This window comes from Lonchura striata, chromosome 4 (assembly GCF_050655825.1).
Source record: "Lonchura striata isolate lonStrDom1 chromosome 4, ASM5065582v1, whole genome shotgun sequence".
NCBI classification, from domain to species: domain Eukaryota; kingdom Metazoa; phylum Chordata; class Aves; order Passeriformes; family Estrildidae; genus Lonchura; species Lonchura striata.
Genome location: NC_140706.1, coordinates 24080907 through 24106811, shown reverse-complemented (window position 1 = coordinate 24106811; position 25905 = coordinate 24080907). Strand labels below are relative to the sequence as shown.

At 34.5% G+C, this 25905-nt stretch overlaps 1 protein-coding gene across 7 annotated transcripts in view; it reads left to right on the top strand.

The window, feature by feature from the left end:
- ATP8A1 (ATPase phospholipid transporting 8A1) overlaps positions 1-25905 on the top strand; it is a 105578-nt gene that overhangs the window by 52949 nt on the left and 26724 nt on the right. For all 7 annotated transcript variants that reach the window (XM_021553144.4, XM_021553948.4, XM_077782826.2 and 4 more), the window contains 9 exons: positions 1032-1170; positions 2370-2434; positions 8037-8209; positions 10760-10943; positions 11047-11157; positions 17671-17745; positions 17866-17988; positions 20489-20567; positions 24433-24494. In XM_021553144.4, coding sequence (XP_021408819.2) covers positions 1032-1170; positions 2370-2434; positions 8037-8209; positions 10760-10943; positions 11047-11157; positions 17671-17745; positions 17866-17988; positions 20489-20567; positions 24433-24494 — 1011 coding nt within the window. The remainder of the gene's footprint in view (positions 1-1031; positions 1171-2369; positions 2435-8036; positions 8210-10759; positions 10944-11046; positions 11158-17670; positions 17746-17865; positions 17989-20488; positions 20568-24432; positions 24495-25905) is intronic.

Genomic DNA, 25905 nt, shown 5'->3' with positions numbered 1-25905 from the left:
AGAGCAGAGCCTTAAGTTCTGGCAACACTGCTTCTCGAGTAGCCAAGCATGAGGTTAAGACTTCCTCAACAAAAAAAGGTCCCATGACTATTAAATGTATAAGAAAAAGGAGTTCATGAGACCAAAACTGCTTGAAATTTTGATACTTAAATTTTGGAGGGTTTATTTTGTTGTTGTTTTTTTTTTTCTCAGAAAGTATAAAATTCTTACTTAAAATTAATAAAATATAAAATTCTGACTTAAATTAAAATTCACTTAAAATTCAGAGTCTCACGAATCTATGGTGTTTTTTTCATGAAAAAGAAAGGTGAGGGTATATAGCTTCAGTCACTAATAAACATTGTTGAGCAGTTTATTTGGATGTGACAAAACAGTCTTGAAACTATGTTACTTTTTAATGCCATGACAACCCTGCTACCTTTACAAATTTGTGTATAAGCTGCAGAAGTACTTCCTCAGGATGTAGTATGCAGACCATGCTGCTACCAGGATTGCACACTATTAGATGTATAACGGTGTCTTGAACATTTAGCTAGTTTTAAAGGTATGGAAATAGGAAATATAAAAAGGGCTGTATTCACAAAAACTGTGCAGATTTGCTCCATAGGAAGCTAAAATAAAGAATAAAATGCTAAGATAAATTTACAGGTGTTTTGTATTTTTTACAAAGTGAAGAGAAATCATTAAAAGAGAGAAGGCGTGGTAATAGTACTCCTGAAGCCTTGAAATCAGAGAGGTACTCCTCAGGAAAAGGTAACTGTTGTTGAACAAGATACTGAATTACTGAGTGGATAATTAGTTGAAGTTTGAGTGGTCACACTGTGCAGTTTTGTCGAGCCACACAGATATCCAAGTTAAAGCTCATGGAATAAACTGGAAGTTCTTTTTATGTTGATACCAAATCTGATTAAAGGGTATAGAGTGCATTAATCTTCTTATAAATACAGAGAGTTAAATAGAATAAATGGAACATTGACATTGAATTTAAACAAAAAAAAACCCTGTATATATGAAATATTTTATTTTCACAGAATCTTCAGCTGCTTGGAGCAACAGCAATTGAAGATAAACTACAAGACAAAGTGCCTGAAACCATAGAGACACTCATGAAAGCAGACATAAAAATCTGGATACTTACTGGGGACAAACAAGAGACTGCCATTAATATTGGTATTATACTTGTATTTATTTTATGTCTTTGTTACAGGTTTAAAAATAATAGCAGTAGATGCAGTAAAATTTCTTTCAAAATGGAAGGTTGTCGTGTAAAAAATAATATGTCACTCCAGAATTTGAATGTGAACTTATTTTTTAGTCAGTGATAGGGGGAGGATAGGGAATGATGGATTCTGCCTCTGTTAAAATACTAAGAGCAAGAAAAAGTTATATTAGAGAGGAGACAAAAAAATAGGAAATAGTACTTTTTTATAGTAGCATACAAAATGAATTTAAAAGAATATACTGACTTCTGACAGTGAGAGAGAATAATAATATTCTCTTAATATTATTATATTAAGAGAATGTAGGTAGTTAGTTTTCTTTCTCTATTTTTCCTTCTTTCCAAGAAAAGTAAACTAAAGTACTGTAACATTTTAACAAAGGTTTATTTTTATTATTTCCTTTTATTATGAAGGATGGTAAAAAAGACTGATTTCAACAAATAAATCTGTATCTTTACATAGTTATACATGAAAGCTGTTTTTAACATTTAATAGTCTTTACATATGACCACATCAGCACTACTGCTGTAGTGTAGATACATGTCCAAAATAAAGCCTTACTTTAGTCGTATCTATGCTTTTTATTGGATATTATTATTTCTAATCTTAAAGAACTCTCCATATGCACATGATACAGTTGATCTAAGGTTATTTTCATTTGTACCTTCAGGTTTGAGGCAATACCCATAATACCAATATTTCCACTATATTAAGAATGGTGATATATATTTTTGACTGGGCAGCCTACATTATTAACACAGAAAATACATCCTATTTAATGCATCAAAGAATAAAAGAAACAATGAAAAGATGTACATATCCAAGTTTTGAATGAAATCTATGTTGCATTCTAAAAATTGACATGGCTTAGGGAGATCAGTTTGTTGTTTTCTCTAACTCTCTTTAAAGCACCTCTGAATAAGGCAGAGCAGCTGGAAGTTGCAGCAAGGGAAATTCTAAATGTTCTGACTTAGTACCTGTATGTACTTTGAGAAAATGCAGTAGAATAGTTTTTTATCATTTATTTCAACTAGGGAAATCTTATTTTTAATTCTGTCTGTAGGTCTCTTACAGGAAAAAAAAAATGCCTTATTATGTTATAATGGATTTTATTAAACTGATTTTTAAAAAGAAAGTATTTTCTAACAGGTCATTCTTGTAAACTTTTGAGAAAGAACATGGGACTAATTGTTATAAATGAAGGCTCTCTTGATGTAAGTAAAATCTTTAAAAGTTCTCAGTTAATGAAACATTATTTTATTGCTTAAAATATCCAGACATTATGGTGAAAGTGGTGTAAAAAATAATTTGGAGTGTATATTTATCTGGATAAACATAGAAAATTCTGCCAAAAGCATGGTTTGGGGGGAAGCTGTTTATGTTTGTTTTGAGGGGTTGCTTTCTTAATTTTAGTATTCCATGCTTGGAAGACTGTATGAGCTTTGTGACAGAATGTTACTGAATAACTGGAAAATAGTCTACATCTTCTGAAATCACAGTGCAGCTACTACACAAAGGAACTTCACAACCACGAGCAAACAAATTCCATGTAGTAGACTTCATCCATGCAGGCTCAAAGCCAGGAGCTTCGCATTATACTAGCATTACAGATGAACCACTTCTAGTGTGATGATTCAAAAGTTCAATAAATATCTATCAAGCAATATATTTTTATAGTAAATTTATATAAATATGGTAACAGAATAAAAGGTAGTAGCTGCAATGATAGCTGCAGTGTACTCCCTGTTCCAAACTGGAGTGTCTATAGATTCTATAGAAATGGAGAGATCCTTTCCTTATATACCTATAATACAGGGTACATGGAGATGCAAATATGTTATGCCAGCTGAATTTGTACGTGCAAACTGGTCACTTGAAAATCTCATCTTGGTGATATAATGGCTTTTTCAGCAGCAGGTGAATGTAGTCTGAGAGGCAGTTCAAAAAATAAGAGTAAACTAGCTCTATGCAAATATTTTGACAAGAGACTATTTATGAAGTTTTCTGTCTGCCTCGCATGATGGTGTGCATTCTACTGTTTGATGAATGTGTATCTTGTGTCCTACCCTTTGCTTGCTAGTGTGGTTGGAATGACAAGTCATTCTCTATTTCTAGTGTGACTCACTACCTTGAGTAAACTACCTTGTAAGTTCTAATGGAGGAGTGGATCAGGTCTCAGGAAATGAAGAGAGGGACAGATTGATGTGACTGCAGAATGCTGAGTCAGTGCAGTTGCAAACATGGATCAATTCCTCTCTCCTTTCTGCATACTAGTAACAGTTGGCAAGAGACTGTAATACTTATCTGGAATATTATCTGTTAAGGAAATCATATGGAATGATACTTTGGCTTTTGAGTAGCATAGGTCCACCTCTTGTACTGGGACTCTGAGCACCCATGAGGGTGGCTGGACAACCCAATTTCCTCTTTGTGAGAGGAACTGAGCAGCCAGGAAAGCTTGGAGAAGATGATCTCAGTTTTGTGGCACTTGTGTATTTGGGATTGTCCTAGTTTAGGGCAAATTTGGGGAAAATCCTCTGGAAGGAGCCCTCAGAAAACAAACCCCCACAGCCCCTCCCCACCCACCTGGTTTGGGAAAAAATTTTCTCTGAGAGAAGTGGAAAAGAACCTGTTTATTTAACAAACAAAGCACTCCCCAGCACCAAAAAGAAAATTAACAATACCAGATGACAGCAAAACTCTTTCACCACTCCGAAGAGATGACAAATCCAGAAAGTCTTTCCTGGGAGTGGTCGCTGGGGATTGCTCTGGGCACTGGGGATGGCTGCTGCAGATCACAAAATGCAGGCTCTGGGTGCTCGTCAGTGTTTCCAGGTGCCAGTCCGGAGCAGGTTGGATGGTATTCAGGAAAAGGAAAGGAAAATAAACAGTCCAGGGAAAGAATTGGAGTGATTAGCTAAACTAACTAGGAAGCAAAGGCAAAAGTAGAAGCAAGCAAAGCAAGCCAGCCAGCACCAGCCTCTTCTAGACAGCAGACCATGGGGGGAGGTGAACCAGCTGATAACAAGGCAAAACAAACCTTCACTTTCAGAGTCATAGTATCAAACATAAACAGAACACTCGATTGGAGATACAAACACCATAATGTCACCCTAGGATAGGGATCTTTGGTAAGAGTTGCTCTGTGGCAGTCCTCTCCTCCTTGTTTCTGAAGTGTAGCCTCTTGTTATATAAAGATGTTTATAGGTTCAGTGGCATTAGGGAGATTGGCTTTTCTTGGTCTGCATACTCTTGTGAAAAACACTGAAACCTTGCACTGATAACAGTGGCATTAAGTGAATGCTTCTTCCCCTTGCTGTTAAAATAGTAGTATTTGTCCATTGCATACCAGTGGCTTTTCCTAAAACACAGCTTGCTCAAATCTAATCCCTTCATGGACATTCAGAGTCCCCTGTCTCACAGACATGTAAAAAAAAAGGTGTAGCAAAACAAATACCTCATCAATTTGATCATTGTTACGACTTAAGCATGCAAGACAGAGGAAGTTAGAATACAATATATTTGTTCAGACTGTATCCCTGCTCTGTCAACTGAGCTTACAAAGAATATGCTAAAATAAAATATCCTTTTTTATTTGAACAAATATCCTTATTCTTGAAATTACAAGTAAAATATCTCAACCCCATCCACCTCCTCAGTCCACAACATTAGCTGGTATAGAACTGAAAGTATTTAGGTATCTCAACTCTTTAGAACATTGTTTGGGGGCTCTAGTCCCATGAACATCTTAGCTTAGCTTCACAAGCAAAATGTGGGGTTTGTTAGTCAGTTCTTATAGTTGCGTACAAGAGCACTGGATTTTATTTGTCTTCATATTGACCTAATGGACTGCTAAATTTCACTATAGTACTGTTAATCATAGACAGATGTCCACGTAGCCTTTATTCTTTTATTTGTGAATTTAAACTACAACTAGAAAAGTTTGATTGCCATTCAGTTTTATTGAAAAATATTTCATTGAAATACGCAAAGTATTTAAAAAGGGATATTTTTATGCTGCATTTAATCTGTGGCATGTGATTGCAGCACAGGGACTATGCCCACAAAGGAATTTTAAATTCAACAATTTTACAATTTGAGTTTTGTTTTGTCTTGGGGTATGAGGTTTTTTCTTTAAAATGCAGTATTCTTGGAGCTACTTGTTGGCATGTCTGCTTCTGATAAAAAATGAAGATCAGTTTAAGCAAAAGAGTTCACCACTAAACAATATCCCCAAGTGCCACATCCACAAGCATTTTAAGTACTTCTGTGCATAGTGACTCCACCATTTCCCTGGGAAGCCTGTTCCAATGTCTGAGCACCTTTTCGGTAAAGTTTTTCTTATATCTAATCTAAACCTCCCTGGCAAAACTTGAGACTATATCCTCTTGTCTGTGGCTGGTTGCATGAAAGAAGAGACTGTCCCCTCATCTCACTACAGGCTCCTTTCATGCAGTTGTAAAGAACAGTAAGGTCCTCCCTGAGCCTCCTCTTCTCCAGGCTACGCAATCCAAGCTCCCTCTTCTGCTCCAGACCCTTCCCCAGCTCCGTTACCATTCTCTGGACATGGGCTGATATCTCAATGTCTTTCTTGTCATGAGGGGCCCAGAACTGAACACAGGACTTGAGGTGTGGCCTCACCAGTGCTGAATAGAGGGGGACAATCACTGCCCTGGTCCTTCTGGCCACACTGTTGCTGACACAGGCCAGGATGCCACTGACCTTCTTGGCCACCTGGGCATACACTAGCTCCTGTTCAGCTGGCTGTCAACAGCACCCAGATATGCTGGTTTTACAGTTCATACCCAGTAAACAATGCACCCATCTGAGTCACTATAAGCCAGTTTTTCCAGGAGAATGGCTTGAGAGACAAAGGCTTTACTGAAGTACAGGTAGACTACAGCTTTTCCTCATCCACTATTCGTGTCACCTTGTCAGAGAAGGAGATCAGGTTGATCACGCAGGATCTGCCTTCCCTAAACTCATGCTGGCTGGGCCTGATCCCCTGGTTGACCTACACATACCTTATGATGACACTCAAGATGATCTGTTCCATGACCTTCCCTGGCTGCTAGCCCTGTAGTTCTCCCAGATCCTCCTGGTTCTTCTTGTAGGTGGACATCACATTGGCAAACCTCCAGCTACATGGCACCTCCAAGGTTAACCAGGACTGATGAAAAATGTTGGATGTGGAAGAGCCTCGAGCTATTCCACCAGCTCCCTCAGCACCCTCAGGTGGATTCCACTGGGGTCTATATAGTTACATATCTAAGTGGTAGAGACCATTTGCTATTGGATTATGGGGATTTCATTACACAGAAGAAACAGTAGATGGAAGGAATATGACTATTCATGTGTTGTTTAAACTTTGTTAGAAATTAAATAGTCCTCAGAGATGAGAAAAAATGATACTTCCTTTATGTTGCAATATTTCTTAATTAGAGAAGAGGTTCTGGAAAATAGTTACTGTTGTCATTTTAAAGACTTTTTAACATGTAATTTTAAACAGTGTAACTTCATTTCTGTCACAGTTTCTAGTGGGTGAGAGCCAGGAAACAAGTGCACAATTCCCCAACAGCCTAATTGCATTCTAGATTAACCAATGACTTTAGAAGGCCAGTAGCAAAACATTCAAAAAACAATTAATAACAATGTGTGGAAATGGGAGGAGTAAGTTGAGTTGAAAAGGCAAAACAGTATCTTTAATTTCATTTCAGAGGGTTTTGAGATTTTTAAATAGTTCAGTGTTTTACTTTTAGGTGGCTACACCAAATTTTGTTTATGTATGCCTGACATCACTGAAGTAGCATAGTTATTTGGTTGGTAAACTTGTAAAAAAATATGGGAACATGTTGTCATAGGATGTCACTAGCTTCCAAAGTCAGTATTTTACAAGCAGAAGAGAGACGTTTTCTCATCTTCCTTTCTCCTCTAAAATATTTTTTACTTCTGGGCTTTGAAGCAGGAAACAGAAGAAAAGTATGTTGTACAGCTCTGTAAAGGTCTTTCAAAAAGAAAGAAGGGCAACAAGCAATATTTTCCATCCTTCACGACACTCCGTGGTAGAGCTGCACTGTAGCTAACTAGATGTCAGTGACCTTCCCAAAGCAGGCTGCTGTGTAAATAAATGCATATGAATGTATTGTCTACTGAATGTAATCTGAAGTTCTCAGTAGTAGATCACAAAATAGTGACTTCTGTAGGTTTGATTCCAACTGTCATTAGGAATTGAAAAATAATTGAAAAATATGTTCCTTTGTATAACATGTTCTTTATGTTATAATTGTTAAATTGTCTTAAAATATTAATTTAATGTGATAGAATTATCAACTATAATGCATATATTTATATCACTAATTATCTGTGTTTCCTTTTTCTCAAACATTTAGGAACATTTTGTATAATAGTAAATTCTAGTATCCCTCTATATGTGAGTCAACGTTTGTATTATATTAGTTTTCTGTATCCCTGTGTCTTCTGGCAAATATTTATGCAACTATTGTTGCTGTCCAAAGAGCATTAAAAGTTCCACTGCAATTTATACACTTCTTTTTTGGCAGAGTGAAAGAGCAATCCTACACAGCATTTTTCTACTGTGTTTCTAATAGTGCTACCATTGCAAATTTATCTTCAGTTTATTATTTTCACTTTATAATATTTCACCTTTATATTATTTCACTTTATAATATTTGATAGCAGAAGCAAATGGCACCTTCCTCAAAAACCAAAGTGCCAGTGTTTCTGATCACACTGAAGAATTTGGATTTAACAATATTAAGAACTAAAAATAATGGACGCCATTTTTTTGTGCAACAGGGAACAAGAGAGACACTTAGCCATCATTGCAGTACTCTTGGTGATGCTTTAAGGAAGGAAAATGATTTTGCTCTCATCATTGACGGTAAATCTCTGAAGTATGCTTTGACATTTGGAGTAAGACAGTATTTCCTGGATTTGGCTTTGTCATGTAAAGCTGTTATTTGTTGCAGGTAAGGTTTATGTTATTCTTTCTCCATGCTATTTTTATTGATATATAAAAATAAACTGAAGTTATGAAATAGTGCTATTCAAGTGAAATAGCACTGTAGAGCAGTCTGCAACAAAGTGTACTTGTCAGAGTCACTCAGACTGCATATTTCCAGGAATATAATTTGTAATCCATTGCGAGTAGTCTCAATAAGGTTGAGACACTAATCTTGACTTTGAATTGATATTACAGTTAACCACAGGTTTTAGCATATCTAGAGTGGACTGTGGATCTTTCTCCACAGGCTGGTTTTCTGTAAAATGTGGATTACACTGTATAAGAAGGGCACAAAAATGTTAAAGGTACTACCCAGCATGCTTTTTATTACCTGAGGCTGGTGAAAATGCCTTTTTTAATCATTATTATAGGGTTTGTTTATACAATGAACCCTTCCATCCTTTCCTGTAAATATCATCTATTACATCTATAAACTACCATTGTTCCATTAAAATAAATCAGCTTAATCTGAAAAACTCTGTTCAAAATGGAACTATTTTTCTGCTTTGCAAAAGGACACAGAAAAGGAAGCAATAGTGTGATATCCAAATAATCACCAGGGTTCTAGTTGTTCCATCCCTTCTGAAAAGCAATGTCATGCTACCAAGGGATTTTTCAACTAATGTTTTTGTGTTTAAGCATTGTAGACATGGTTCAGCCTGAAACAGTTCGAATTTCAAACTAAGATTTTACTGTCTGCTAAACTGAGAAGTTACTCTGATGAACAGTTTATACTGTATATAAATACCTTCCTGATGTCAGTAGTCTTTCTGACAGATAAGCTGGAGTATTGTGCTTGTTCTGCTAGGTTAGGTTGCTCAGTACAGTAACAAGCACGAGATGCATGTAAAACTGATCCTTTAAAGCTATATTTCTTTTTCTTCTCTTTCCATGATTGTGTTTTATGCCATTTGAAGAGATAATTTTTCTGTTTCTGTTGAACTGGGGAAACATTGAGGGGTATTCTGTACATAAATCTGTATTTTAGTGTTGGCATTTTTGTAAAGAAACAGCAAAGTGCAAAATGAAAGTTTCTGCTCTAGTAGTATTCTCTGCCATTTCTTCATTTTACACTACTATAATATCCTTAGGTCAGTTGATTTCAATGCATATCTAGATATATGTCTGACATACTTTGTGGTTGCTTAAAAATTGGCTACAGGTTTAAAACTAAAATGCTTGCTTGTAAAACTTACTGTTTTAATATTAATATATTTAATATCCCATGTTTCTCAAAAGTCAAAATTCTGCTAAAATACTTGTTTCTGTTAAATGCTCTGTCTTTAGTAACAAAAACTTCGTTTCCTTGTTTATGAGCTTGAAAATAAGAAGTTTTAAATGATGTTTTTTAAAATTTAAATATATATATATTTATATTTATATAAATATATATATAACCCAGACTTAACAAAAATGTAAGGTCTTTCTTCATCCATATAAAGGCAGTAAACATCTCAAATTCTCTTTCGTTCTAGAAGTACAAATTACACCACTTTCTTTTAATTTTGCTGGCTGCATTGAGTTGTGCAGAAGCATTTATTACCAGTGAATTCTTCCTTAGACTAGCTGTAGCACAGATGATACTGACAAATATTCAGTAGACATTTCTCTTCAAAAAAAAAAAAATTCTATGCATGTTATTAATTCCAAGCAGATGTTTGGCTTAAAGACTTTAGCAAACTGAATTCCAGCTCTATATTGGTTTCAGAGTAATATATGCAAGAAGAATGTTAAATGGCTTATTCTGGAGTAAAAATGTACAGCTAAGAATGAGCAAAATTAATGAAAAATACTTTTTACTGGTTTCACCATGAACTTGAGGCAGTCACAGTGCCATCTTCCAGCTGCCCCTATAACATTGTCTAAAAAGTAATTAAGGTACTGTTTGTGAGTAGTTAAAAAGATGAAAAAGAAGTACTCATGTCAGGAATCTTCTGTAGAAGCTGGCTGCAGCAAGTCTCGATACAAATCTCAATAGCAAAGTTCAAATAAAACATGTACCAAAAGATCATAGAAATATTTTTTTCATATAGGTGGACCACAGAATTTTTCAGAAGGGCTGTTGCCCAGATACTTTCAACCCAGGTTTTCCATAAGGCTGTACTCATCCCATGCAGCTTTTTCTGAAGTCAAGTAGTTGTGCATGTGTTGTGCTGGCCACTGAATAATGTGATTACATAGCCACCTTCAATTTGCAGCTTTATTATTTTTCATTCCTTTATTTTTTTAAATACATTTTTAAATAGTTCTCTCTAACACACTTGGTAAGGTGACTTTCTCAACATAGAATATTCCTTCACCTTTTAAGTAGTCCAGAGTTTAGAAACATTGTTTTTTATTAATTTTGCTGTGAATGTGCTTTTGGCATATACCCTTGAAGGGCAATAACAATACCACCTTGCTGACCAGGATGTTAATTGACCTGAGTTTATTACCTTTTCACAGAATATAATGTTTTAAAAGTACATTCATTTGAAAGTCCTCTATTAAACCTGTTTCCTTTTTTATCCCTTAGGGTATCACCACTTCAAAAATCTGAAGTTGTAGAAATGGTTAAAAAACAAGTCAAGGTAGTAACTCTAGCGATTGGTGATGGAGCAAATGATGTTAGTATGATACAAACAGCACATGTTGGTGTTGGTATCAGTGGGAATGAAGGTCTGCAGGCTGCTAATTCTTCAGACTATTCAATTGCTCAGGTAAGTCATTACACTGCAAAATACTACACTAAAATATTTTAAAATACTACTAATTCACATATGTGTGTTTTAATTGTATGTTCATTTTTCATGTGTTTTGCAGTTCAAGTATTTGAAGAACTTGCTGTTGGTTCATGGAGCCTGGAATTATAACAGAGTAGCTAAATGCATCTTATATTGTTTCTACAAGAATATAGTCCTTTATATTATTGAGGTAATTTTACAATACATGAAATATTGCTTCTTGAAAGTAAAATCTTAATTTTGAGCTTTTGGTTATTATATGATTTTTTAAAAGTATTTTAACTAAATAAATACCTACTAGTAGTGAATCTTGAAATTTTTAATAAGCTGGTTAATATTAATCTTTTTTACTTTAAAAAAACCCAGTTGTTTAAAAATGCAAAGTAAATATTAGTACTAAATGTTTTAATAATATTGCTAGCTTATTAAAATGCTGTACATATAACATCATTTCAGTACTTAGGGAATCCAGTTACAAGATTGCCTTAAATATACCCAGAGATGCGAGTGCTTCAGCTCTTTGCTCTGGTCAGGGGCTGTCAGGTTTGCAGTCTGCAGCCCTTTGGAAGGTCTCTGCTGCACTGCAGGGCTGCTGCTGCTCAGAGCAGTGCCCAGGATTTTTACAGACAGGTTTATTTCCATTCTTTCACCTTTCCCTTGCTGAATGGGGTGGCCATGCGTCCTCAGGCTCCTGTTCAAGAACAGGAATACTTTCCTGAAAGTAGCTGACCTAGTTTTTCACCTGGGATTTTAAGGAGTGAAATCTTGCAAAAAATACAGTGATATGAGAGGATTGTGTTGTAATAAATGTACATTTCTTGGTAGGTATGGTTAGAACAGAACATATAATTGTAGTTTTCACTCCTTTCATGACCACACAGCAATCATAAAATGTTGAACATATTTTAAATAATTTTTTAAAGCTCCTCTCTCCCCTCCCTTAATTTTTTCCCAACAACTGCTGCATCTTTTATAATCAAGTGTGTATATATATATATACAGTAATTGCATTTATAATTGATTCAAACTTTCACAATGAAAGTTAGGGTTAAAAATGTGGAAAAATATTTAATTTTTGAAAATCGTGACCATAAAATAAATTTTGTAGATAGTCTTATTTATTTTTTACATTAATAGGGTTAATAGATACCCTTTAAATTTTCATCGTTTTTTAAAATACATTTTCAAATTGGTATCTTAAACTTGTGAAGTAAGTTTTTTTTCTTCCAGTTTTTTTTTCTTCCCAGGTTTTCTGTTAAACCTGATGTAAACATTACATTAATATTTCCAATTTTTATACTTATGTGATGTTACTCGTAATATTTCAAAATGCTTTAATAATTTTTTAATATACAAAAGTTGTAGCCAAAAGAGTGCATTTTTCTTACCATATTTTTACATTTTCTAAATTTCCTCTTTTTTCTCTCCTTACTGTGTTATTACTGCAAATAGATTTCTATTTAAGTAGCAGCAAGTTAAGTGAATTTAGTCTGTTTAGAAAAATATAAATTAGGAAGCTATAGAAAAAGCAAGTTCACTAAAGGTCCTTTTTTGTGTAGAAGTGGCAGACTTTAATTGCTGTATTTCAAAGGCTGCGTATCTATTTACATGATCAGACTTCCAGAAGTGCTGATTAGCAGTAGCTCTAGAAGTATTTGAAAAAAACAATATTAATGTATACTTTGTTATGGAAAGCATACAAAGGTTGGCTTTAGAACATATCAACTTATTTTTCTTAGATTTCTGTCATTGTCACCTGCAAATATATTGTAAATTTTTAACTTAAATCAGATGTAAGTATACCACTTAGAGAAAGAAAGTTAAATGCAGGATACAGAGATCGTAGCCTAAAGATCCAAAGGCTTTGATTTTATGAACAGGTAGTCTCTTCCTCCTGAGAGATGGAAGGGCAAAGAGATCATTTTGATATGGGTTGTTATGACCCTTTATATATAATGCATGCAATTATTTTCCCATATACACCTCCTCTGGAAGACAAAATAAATTCTACTTGAATTCCTGTATACCCCACGTTTGTCAGTTCGGAAAACTTTTCAGAGATGTTAATAGCTCATGTCAATACTGTGAGTGAATGGGCAGAAATTCATCATTGAATGTCTCCAGAAAGGACAACTGCCAGTCTTGAGTCTCTCTTTTCAGTTTTTTTGTACAGACCAGGCGTGGGAGCAGAGAGCTCAATGAGTATTTGTAAGCTGCTGCTTAATATGCAGAAATGCTACATCAGGAAAACTTCTGTGAGGCTTTTGTGACCACACCTCCTCTGTCTTGGAGTTTAGAAAATAGTACTGTGAAAGGCATGTCTGGAAGTTACTTTAAACAAGTTTCCTTTTATTCTGACAATAACTAAAAGTACCTGCCTTTACTTAATAAACATGTATCCTGTTTTTAAATGCCTGCTCAGTACTAATCAAGAAAATAATGGAAAATATTCCATCTAATCTAAAGTACAGCCTTTATCCTTAGGCATTCATGGGCTGATATGAAATTGATGTAAATTGGTTTTTTAATTCAGAAAATGGTAAAGCTCTATGGTGATACTTAGGCACAGTGACCAGTGCTTATTGGCATTTAAACTATTCATAAGAAACTAGAAGTGGTCTGTAATAATGTTTTTCTACTCTGTGTCTTGATACAATTGCTGTTTAAATATGGGCCACATCTTTTGTCTAGGACTAGTCACAATGACTTGAGAGGATATATTCTGATGTATCAGTCTAAATTACAAGTGAAAACTTTGAATCTCTAATAGACCACTATTGTGCTTTATTAAGCCTGTACAGAGCATCACACTCATGTAGGACAAGCCTATACAAAGTCTCCTACTTATTCTGGAGGAGCTGTCATTATTTTATAAAGGGGATTGAGACTGATCTCATGATTGAGAACTCCTTTGTGGATTGGTTTTATTTTTATAATTACCATTACTGTATACACTCTGTCATTAAACTATTCATTTTATTAAGTCATTAAAATCACTCTTTGACATCAGAGGAACAAAATTTTCCCATTCCTACTTCTCATTTTGCTATCTAGTAATAACTAGTAATAATGTAAAATTACAATTATAAGCTGGTTCATATTAAGTAAAAGGGATTTACAGTTTTAAAAAATAAGATTTTATTTTACCCAACATGAAACATCAAATGAAACAGTAAAAGACCAAGACAAGCAGAAGAAACAGATGTGTGGAGTTGAGATTTAAATTTCCGTCACAGGTGTTTAAACTTAAATTGCTATTGTTCATAGCAATTTAAGTGATACTATGAAAATAATTAATTTATTAAGTAATTAGAGCTGTAATGACTTTTTTTACTCCATAAACTTTGGACTATGGAGAGGTTATTTTTCCCCTTTCCCTAGGCTGTTCATGGCCATAACTGGAATTTACCATTTTGTTCCTATTTCCTTTGCCTGACCTATCAGATGAATAGCCATGATCATGTTGAGACCCATATAAAGCATAACCCCAAACATGAGCAGGCTTCTGGGCACACTCACACTGGGTCTGAGCTGCACAGTTCAGCTGCTGGGGTTCACTCTGCCATGGCTTACTTGAGGTGTGCAAACTGCACCAAGTTCAGTTTGAAGCACACACAGCAGAAAGTGATTGTGCTCATGTCCATATTTTGGCATTACATGGTTGGAAAGCTTAGAAATACAAGGATCTGTGTTGAGATCCATCTCATTTTAGACAGGCTGGGGACCTAAATCTTTCCATTTCAATGGAAAATTTTGTAGGCATTGAACTACAAAATGGTCTGAATTTTCACTGCCTGTTCACATATATAGTCTAAAATACTTTGTAAGAGCACCAGTCACTTGTCCTTCTGTAAAAGGGAGCTGGATTAGTAATTTGAGTTGTTAAAGTAGGACCTATACCCTAAGAGAGAAGTGTTTGAGTCTGCTCCTAAATTCTTGTCCACATCCTAAAAGCTTATTTTTCAGGTACAGCTGCCTTCATTGTCCATCCAAATAGGATGAAACACACTTGTCTGAATAAATTGCCCGCTGCAGAGCAAGTGTTTCTTGTCACTATTAATAATGTAGCAAGCGCCATATTAATTTCTTCATGTAGGGTTAGGAGTATAATTTTTTAGGGCCTGAGATTCAGAAGTTTAGGCAAATAGGTAGTTGATTTTCTTCTTCTCTTAATTTGAGGTGAGTGCTGTATTTGTCTTTGTCTTTTCTTTTTCTACCTTTTAGATCTTTTAATTTTGAGCCATTATGGCTCGAGCCAGTTGTTCTTAATGTGAATATTCAAATACTATCTTGTAAATAATATAAAATTAATGTTTCTGCTGAGGTACTAAAGCTGTTTTGTCTCTTAAATATGTGGTATTTCCATTAAACAATAGTGTTTCTTCTGGAGACTACTGCTTTTAGCCACATTGAAAGATTTCTTTTTCATGGACTTTTTTTGATAGATTCCATAAGAACTTCAGAACTTAGAGATGCTACCAAATTCCATCTCTCTTTAGTTTGCATCTAGGCCTCTGACCAAAATACATTCCACTCCCTTATTACACTAAAATGACTATAACTTGTGTGCTTTCTTTAGAAAAATGTTAATGCTAATATTTCAGGAAGTCGATACTATACCTTAAAGGATTTATTTACAATTTTATACTAAAACTGTTTTCAGCTTAAATACCTTGAAAATTCTAATTTAAATTCTGTACCAAATAATAAGCTGATAGCAACATTCAATTGCAAATTAAAATTTATTCTAAATATTTTCCTTGATTTTTAGAAGTCGCTCCAAAACATTTCCGAGTGTTACTTAATGTCATTTACCTGTAAGAGCATTCAACATGTGGAATAGATTCAGTGTATGTATTTAGGCCTTTCATTTAAAGCTAGCATTTTATAACACTTCACCTGCTGGTTAAATCACAGTGGAAAGTTAATGTCTTTTCCATATACTCCTTGGTTATGAAAGGTCAAATCTATATGTACTTGTGGTCTTTTATTTTCTTCCTAGAGAGTGATACTTTTCTTAACTCTATCTGAAATTACCAGCAATGAGATGTACACATTTATGACCAGCTACTGAGTCACATATCTTCCACCACCCTAACTCTTTCAAATCAATATTTCTAAAATTTACTCCAGTATTTGATACAAACAAAGGAAAAAAAGCATCAATTGTACTGATGTTGAGTGTATAATTATTCTGTAATGCACAATTGATTATGTACTCATCATGGACCCTTACACTCAGCTACTGAGAAGCTGCTGCCAACAAATTCATCACAATCAAATCATCATTCGTATTTTGAAAGTCAAAAATCAAAATACAAAAGAGATGTTAAAAATCTGATTCAACTGAAATAAAGTAATTCCATTGTCTTTTCAGTTTATAGTCTGAAAGGTTAGAAAATTGTGCTTGTTGCACTTAAATCTACCTAGGTATACAAATTTAGCATTTATAAGATTTTGGAAAATTCAGGGTATTCTCTCTTTCTGTATTGCAGCCTTGAACAGTCATGACTTTGTATCCAATCTTGTTTTAATAAGTGGCCACCAAAAAAAAATTTACTCTTATCTGTTGAACAAATAGCAATTTTGGCTGGATTTCACCTCCCATTTTTAGTGTTAATAGTTGCCACATTCAAGAGGTTTTCCATGTCAAAGGATTCACAAACATGTTCAGGCATTGCACCACATGATTAAAGAAAAAAATCTTGAGTTTGATCATAGAATCCAATTACCTGAAGACCAGACTGGGTACATACTGATAAACATACATATTGATTATAGCAATTCATGCTTCCTTAATGAAGTTAATTAAATGTGAAGTGTAAGAAAGCAGCATCTAAATTCAGTTGTAAAACATGACTGTTAAACAGAGTAGAATGTTCAGATGATTTTGACTTACCTAAGAGCTTTCATTTTTCTTAGACAATATAGTTTCAGTTTTAACAAAGATTCATCAGATGTGCTGCTTCTCCACTTTGCCATTGAACTAATTCAAGGATAAGAATAATAGGAGAAAGTAGATAGACTGCATGCTGTGCTGAAAAACATTAGAAAATATGTTATCACATATTTCAAATTCAATCTCTTTTCTTTTAACCTTTTAGCAAAAAATGATTAAAATTATGCAATTAAAGAGGTGTCTGCTTCCCTCTCTACAGTACCCCCTATAGCTGAGTTAGTGCTTCTTAACTAAGTAGTTCTAGTTTAGTGCTCTGGTAAAGCCTAATCCTTTCATGAGTAAGGATTATTGGTAGTTTTAAGTTCCAAGCAGCAGGTTAATGAATTAATCCTGTTAGTCAAGTTTGCTAGCAATGGGAAGTCTATGACTACTAGTCTGTAGGTTCCCCTTCCACCAGCCCATATTTCTCGGATTTTTTTTTTCATTAAGAATTCAGTGAGCTTGAATCACTCTTAAAACCTTAAAGAACCTGACATTTCTTCTGAAAATAGTAACCTCCTTTGAATGCTTTCCTATTTGCATGGAATTGCTGACATATCTGACTAGATTGCCCACTATTGCCACTGTTCCTGATTGAAAGATGGGTTTATAATTAATTTTTTCATATGGATTTCAACCAGAACATTTTCAACTGTGTTATAAATGTGTTATAGGGGGTATCCCTTTTTGTGAAGCTGAGGAAAAAAATCTGTTTATTGTACCTTGCAAGACATTTGAATAATACACAGTTCTAATCTTTTGCAGGTCTGGTTTGCGTTTGTCAATGGCTTTTCTGGACAAATTCTTTTTGAAAGATGGTGTATAGGTCTTTACAATGTGGTAAGACAATTTGTGTGCCTTTAGTTACATTTATCCATGAATGTTTCTTGAGTAAGCAGTCTTTAAGTAAATCCTCACCTCTAAAGTTCTGCAATTTTTTCTTTTTAAACCACCTACTAGATGTTTACAGCAATGCCTCCTCTAACTCTTGGAATATTTGAGAGATCCTGCCGAAAAGAAAACATGCTGAAATACCCTGAGTTATACAAGACTTCCCAAAATGCACTGGACTTTAATACTAAGGTAGATCTTTGTAAAAATCAAACATAAAGCAAAAATTCATAGGAATTCAGTGTAGTTAGTTACCCTTTTTGTTCTGTGCTGATCATAATTAAAAATGGAGAGGATTTTTATTCCTACTCTTTCCAGATATACACTTGTCAGTGAATGGTACAAATCATATATATTTTTTTTCATTTTTACCAAGTATGGAAATAGACAACAAGGATTTCATTTTTTCAACCCTTTTTTTTTTTCTTTTTCCTGCTGGTAATAAAGCTGTCTTCTGTAGTTCTGTAGGCAGAAGTGATTAGACCTCACTGTCACCGGGCTGTACGTATTTGTACTGTTATATGGAAATGGATTACTGAAGCCTGTGGAGAAGTGTTGCAGTGGACAATAAGAACTGTCACTAGATTTGTAGAGGGAGGGTCATGGTACTATTCTTTGTCAATTTGGAGTTGTGATTTTATGGTTTAATTTTGAGTTTTGGGAAAAAATACTTGGAGTCAAGAATGTGTTAGTGTAGATCAAAAGGAATCTGAAGTTACTTTAGTTGGAAATGTTGGGTGATGTTCAACTTAGATTACAATAAGTAGTACTAAAAGAATTTAGGACTCTTTAATGCATAAAATACACAAAACTTCCACAGCATTACCTATAAAAGTCTCTTCTAAAAAAACTAAATTAAACTTTTGCCTGAATCTGTGATTTCATGAGTATTTGACTTTTGTAAAAGATTCTTCTGATTTTATTTTTTGTTAATATAATTGTGACATTACAAGTAATGTCATTTTATGTTGAATTTGGGGGCATTTTTAGTATATCCTGGAATTAACAATGCTTATATGTGATGATCTGTAGTAAATATGCAGAACTGATACAGCATACATAACTCTTATATCTGCAGCACTTGTGCTGTATAACTGGAGTTACCCTAATAAACACATAATTATTTGTCTAAATTGTTTTTATTCACTGAAACAGATCAGATTTTTCTCCTCCTTCCTCATTTCATCCCTTCACCTACAAAAGCCAGCTGAAAGCTGTAAGGACACTGTAACAGAGTCTCTCGTGTCCCTGTGAATGCTTTCCAAATATGAGGCTTTTCATGGTCCCATAAATACAGACACTTTTGTGTTGTGATAGTTTTAATAAACAGTGTAAGTATGAGTTATAATAGTTGTTTTTCTGTTTTAAAATAAACTTTATATTTTTTTTATTGCACAGAGTTATTACTGACTTAATTGGAAATTCTGTGACTCTTCCCATACAACATTTGCTATGAGTAAATGTCTACAAGCTCACCAGCTACAAAATTCCCACCTATATAAGTTGCATAGTTGGTGTTAAAGATTTGGAAACATTACTGCCTTGAATGTTGATGCAGATATTTGTTATGGTAAAAGGGATCAAAGGTTATGAGGTTGTGACAGGGGTTAAAGGATTAGCATAGGACAAAAAGAATTGGTCAGGAAAATGGAAAAGTAGAACTAATTTTTCTTGCACCCACCTGTGCTTTCTGTCAAATAAAAACTTCTGGTAATGACATAGCAAGAAGGAGAGACAAAGGTTAATGAGTAGCACAAGTTTAAATCTGCAAAGTATTAGAGTGTAAATTGGACCATGCAACCTAGTGTAGCTGTATAATCTAACAAAAGACGTTGAGACATTGTGGAAAATGTGAGACAGGCAACTTAATTTCAATTGTTTGAACATCTTACCACTCAAGATACACAGCAGTCAGTTACAGTAAAAGCCATAACAGTCAAAAGCATTGTTAGTTGAAAAAATCAGTATTGTCATATTGAACGAAATGGGTTACATATTTTTTATTGTCTTTTTATGTCATTATGCAGTATATTATGGAAAGCATTAATAGAGTGTTTTTTCTTAAACTTAATACAATCCTTTGCAGAAGGCATCTTTTACAAATGAAAATAAGTTTGGAAGTAAAACTTCAATTGTTTAGCAAATACATTAAGGGAATTTTAATATGATCAAATTGTGCTCCTCAAGAATGGAGTATGTAAGACAAAATTTAAGGAAGAAACTGATATTTGTCCTTTTTACATTCCTTAGTGTGTGGGAATATATAGGTTAGGCATATGTGTAACTCAGATTTTAATTTTTCTACTATCTAAATTTATTCTTATACTAAATGCAAATTATAAAAGCTAGAGTCCTTTTTAATTCCCCACTTAGAAGCTAGCAATTGTTCCAGCTGTCTAGTTTAGTTTAATTTTTCTGATGATATTCCCATATTTTTATATTGTAATTTCCCTTCTGAATTGAAATTAAAAGGAGGAGATAATACACACTTTTTTTCAAAGCATAAAAATAAACAAATGACCCATGAAGAGCCAAGAGGCAGAAAGTGCCTGTCAGTTATATTACTTCACAGTGGTGGCCTAACAAAAACACATTTTGTGAATCTAACACACAGATAAAAAAAAAGGTCAGGGTTCACAGAGCTAGTTTATTGCAAATGGTTCTCATGGATTTTCTGTTTTCTCTTTCTTAGGTTTTCTGGGTTCATTGTTTAAATGGCCTCTTCCACTCATTCATTCTGTTTTGGTTTCCACTAAAAGCCCTCCAGCATGGTAAGTATTATGAAAAATAAAAATATAAATGTTGAAAAGTAAAAAATTTGTAGATATTATCTTTTTTCTAAGGGAAACTTTATAAGTAGTAAGATTTCAGTGTGATTAAATTTCAAGATACCATTTCTAGACCTAAACCAGATGTCATATACATAAAATGTTTTATTTAAGATCTGTGTAAAATTAGGAATAATAATATGTACCTATACATTTAACTATCTCGATAGTGTTGATGTAAACTGAAACAAGATGGAAAAAAAGAGATTGCTATTTAATTATGCTATTTTTTATAAAATACACTACCACCGTAAATACCTACACGATCTTAAAATGCTACAATCCCTTGTATTGTCTCTTACATTTTGTCAACATTTAGTTTTATTGTGTATGCATTCTGTCCTTTTAGTTCAAGGCCATACTAATCTGCTAATTTATATATTTATGAGTGGGATTGTGACAGAGGAACAGTGGTATATTGGACTGTTCAGTCCTATCCATCTTCTAGTTCAGCTGTTGTATATGCTTGAGCTGCAGAAGGAAATGGGGTGGTTGAGAGGAAAGTGGTGCTAATTAAAGCAAACTTGAAAGCACTGCTTCCACTTTGTGAGAATGTTTGGGGTTGGAAGAGCTCTCATAAAGGGGATTTTGTTTTGTTTCCAATTTGTGGGGAGAAAAAAATCAAGTGTATACTTTGCAGCTTTTCTGAAAATCAGTCTCCTTTCAGTTTTGGTAATGTAGCCAAGCAGTCTGCCCTGGCATAGTGGACAGAAATGTTCTCATGGACTTTTGAAACTGCTGAGACTAGTGGCTCAGCTCAGCTGAGTAACACCTGCTTATGCTCTAAAAGCTTAAGGGGAAAACACTCTGTGACTCCTAATGGTAAAGGGAGGGATGAGGCAGCCTGTTTTCTCTGAAAGACCACTCACATCACACCGAATGTGAGTTCAGTGGCAACAGTTTGCATTGGAGAGGTTTAGGTGGCCCAGGAGGAATGAGATTCCCAAAATGTCAGTGCGTACTCTAAAACCATAATCTCAAATTCAAACTGAAATCCCTGTTCAAAGCTGCAGCAAATCCATGTGAGAGATTTCTGCATTACATGTTCAGTGTTCAGTGAGTGTCTGTGGTGATGAAGAGTAGAGTTCATTTGTGAATGGCAGAGGTACCTGTACAAGCATTTGTGAGAGCTCAGCAATTTCAGCCCACAAACCCTGGACTAGAACTGTCTTGCTGGCCTCTGTGAGTCTGAACAAATTGCCTGCTACCTTCCCTTCATTGCTAGAGAAAGGATAGGTAAGGGAGCAGAACTGGGATTTGGGGGAATTGTGTACATCATGAGGTGATACAATCTGTACCTAGCATGGTTCTGGTGGTGCTCAGAGTTTTACATGAAGGAGATTCAAGTGCAAAAAAAAAGATATGCTATTAATTAAATCACTGGTGTCTGTGAAGAGGAAACGGAAATAATGCTATTAGTTTCCTAAGGAGTACCAGAGACACGAACTTCTGAGAACAAGTCCCTACTTCCACCTTCTCTTAAAAGAAAAGGTGCAGGTAGATCCTGAAATATGAAAGCTATAGCTCAGCTTTGTGCATTAGAGTGCTGAGTTCCAGCACTCTGACCGGTGGAAATAGACTTAGCTGCCTGCCTGTTCCTCTGTCTTACTCTCATTATAATCTTTACTGCTAGGTATGTATTGTAAAGCAGTGCAGTGCATATATTAGCAGGTATTTATTAGAATGTTGAAAACCAAATCTTGAAGATTATTAAAATCTCTTGGAGCCCTTCTCTTGGTCAGATTCTCCTGTTTAGTCATAGTCTTGTTTGTATGCCAATTTGTTATCTGTAAGCAGAAAATTTCAAACTGCATCTGTCATAGTAGAGTCTATCAAGAAATATGGGACCAGAGAATAAGTAAGGATTTGTAAGAATTGTCAGAATTGGCTCTATGGGACCTTACCATGTAAGGTACACTTACTTACTGTACAATTTACTGTTGTACAGTACTCAAAATTTACACTAAATGTATTGTCATGTGGGTACAAAAAGTGGCACATAAATCTTCCCAGAAACTTCTTGAGTTGCAAATTTGTCAACATAAATAGCAGAAGCCAAACTTGTATGTACTACTAGATTCCCCAGGTGCTCCCTTTTTTGTATCATCTTTAAAATAAGCTATCCTCTCAGCTTTTTTTGGGGGGCTTCAGCACCTGTAGTCCTTCATGGTGTGCTACTGTGTCCAGAGAGAAAGTTAAATAGGGGAAGTGTCAGAAATGCAGCAAGTATCACTAGAGCTGAGGATGCAGCCATTGTGAGCTCCTCATTGTGGAATGGGAGACAGCTAGGTTAAGGAGGACTTCTATCCTATTATTTTTGTGTGAAGTTGTCCCCTGCTCTGATATTCTCTTCCAGAATATCAGTAAATACATCCTTTTTTTCTGTGTTAAACTGTCTTCACATGTCCTGAAAAGCTTTTAGAGAGGAGTATTCTTTATCCACAACCAAAATGTATTTAATTTTAAGCATATATAAAGATGATACAAAGGCTGGAAAAACATTCAACACAAATATGAAAACATACTTAATTAGCAGTGTTTAATATACCATATGCCAGCTGAGATAGTGGAAAATAAGTGCTTCCAACAACAGGCCATTTTTAGCAGCATTTATTACCATTTCTGTCACCTTCCTCTGTCCAGCCTAATCAGAGGAGTTATAAATCCATCTCTTATTTCCCCCCACAGAGAAATACCTTTATTCTTCTCTTTCCCCCAATACAGCTTTTTAAAAAATCCTTATTATTCTTTTTTTTATTGTCTCTTACTTTTATCCTTACTTACTACATACACAGCATTATACTCCATATAATGCAGTAAAAAACAATATCCTGGTGGTTAGAGCCTCTACAGCAGAGTGTTATAGTTTAGTTGGTTTAGTTGCACTATATGAACAACCTTGAATGCCAAAAGCATTTCAAAACTGAACAAGGGAAAATGCAACCCCCCCCCAGCACGTTTAATTGAGAATGAAGAATTTCCTCATAATAATTCAGTTGTCTAAATAATAATCCTGTGTTTAAAAATAAGTTTGACAGAACTGAGATCAGAGAGGCCTATGCTGTAAAAATAGTCATGAACTTCTGATAAATAATGGAAAATTCACTGCTTTAGAATCTTAAGCTTAGGAAATGTGTTTTTTATGAAAATACGATTTTTTATGAAAATGCATCTCTTGAGAGTTCTGACTCTGCATAACTGATGTGTGTGTGTGTTTCTATATGTGCCAAATGGATATGTACTTATATGAATCTACATATTTGAGTTGGGTAAATTTTGAAAATTTTATGAATGACAAGCATCTCAAGAATTTAATCTGAGTATATTTTGTATTCTTAGTAAAGTTGAATTCAGAAATATGAATAAGAGCAAGGATAAGTTTCCATACCAAAAATAACAGAATTCATGAAAATCTGACTCTAAAGCTTTGTGCTTATTTACATGTTATAATCAATATATACTATAACCATTATATTTCACATCTTTCTGAAGATAAGATTTTATATCCCTGATATTAAAAGAAATTGCACTAATTGCACTGCTACTGAGTACTGAAAAGTTGGTCTTATTGGTATATGGTGTCACAAAAAGTACCTGTTTCCTGCATAATCCCTGGAGTCACTGAACATTTTAAAGCACTAAACATGATACAAGTCATAGTTCTTTAGTGTTCACTGCAGTTCAAGATGAAATCTCATAGTATCCTGTAGAAAATGCTGCCACTTCTTTTGTATCAAAATTAAGAACATACATAGTCCTGTTGTGAATATTTCAGTGTTTTTATTTTTATCCCTTTTTCCTTTTCCAGGTACTGTATTTGGCAATGGCAAAACTTCTGATTACTTGCTCCTGGGTAACACTGTATACACTGTAAGTTCTACATTGGCTCTATCTGTTTTAAAGATGTGCTGATACTATTACTATTAATTCTATTCATAGAAGACTTAATTCAGTGCAGTGCCTTAAGAGTAAGAAATGGCTCTTGAATGACTCTTTGAGAAGATTTGGAGTGCACTTTGTGTTCTAATTCCAATTTTTAAAACAAAGCACTTTAATAAAGATGCAGACAATACGTTTGTTCTTTACAGTTAACAGTCTGGATTTTTGAATAATGGGAATTATAATTCCCTAATTAGCATGGTTATTAATTTAGCTTAAGTTCTTGCATTGGAAAAATCTCAGGCTGTTGATTATAGAAGTGGTTTGTGGATTTGTGATGTTACAATCATGTTCTCTCTCTCTTAATTTATCATGAGGCCTTAAAAGAGGCACTGAGCCATATTGAATAAAGGTGGTGGGATGCCTTTTCAGAGGCAATCAAACCACCAGAAATACACCTGATCCATACCTAACAGTTGCTCTCATAGACAGTAGTCATAATTGGGTTTTTTCCTTTTAATCTTTTATCTCCTAGAACAAAATTGTAAAGCTAAATATGTGCTTTTCATTTACTAGATATGAATGTCACTTAATAGCAGGGTTTCCATGATCTTTCTTAGAAGCTAAAATAGATTTATGCTTACTGTTTTTCAGTGTTTAAAGTTTAATTAATTTTTGAAGTTCCTCACTGGTGGCAGGTACAAAAATGAAATTAATTCTTTCATTAAAGTAAGGGGACTGTAATATGAATTTACATCAAAATCACTTCTTTGGGGAATAAGGAAACACCATAACTGAAATAAAAGGGAAAAATTTTCTAGACACATGCTAAAACAGTGGTCACAATGCTGCTTATATGTCACATTCTCCAATTGCTTTTCAACTAGGAGAGCTGAAACGTGACCATCTTGAGAGGTTAATTTCTTGATACTAACCTGCAGAGTGGTCAAGAATTAAAAAAAAAAAAATATTTTCCTTCACTTTGGGTTAAAAGTCTGGGGAAATCTGGAAGTTGAAATTGATGTTTTCCTGCTCTTGCACAAGAATTCAAGGAAATCTGGAACATACGTGATTTTTGGAGAGATTTTTCAGAATTAGGGTGGAGTGTTTTTTTAGTTTTTTTTAATCTGTTCATGTAAAGTATATGAGTAGTAACAGTTGTCAGTCTGATCAAAATTCTGAGGCTAAGGTAATTCTCATTCCTCATACTGTATACAATGTGATTTTCGGATGTCTGTAGTCATCGATTCTGCAAAAGTCAGTAAGAAAGGAATTCAGAAGTTGATAGAGTTTAGTTTCTTTGGATCCACAAATAAAATTCAAAAATATGCAATGATTCATAATACATCCTGGAATTATTTCTTTAAACATAAATTCTAAATAGGAATAGAGTGCTGTGAAA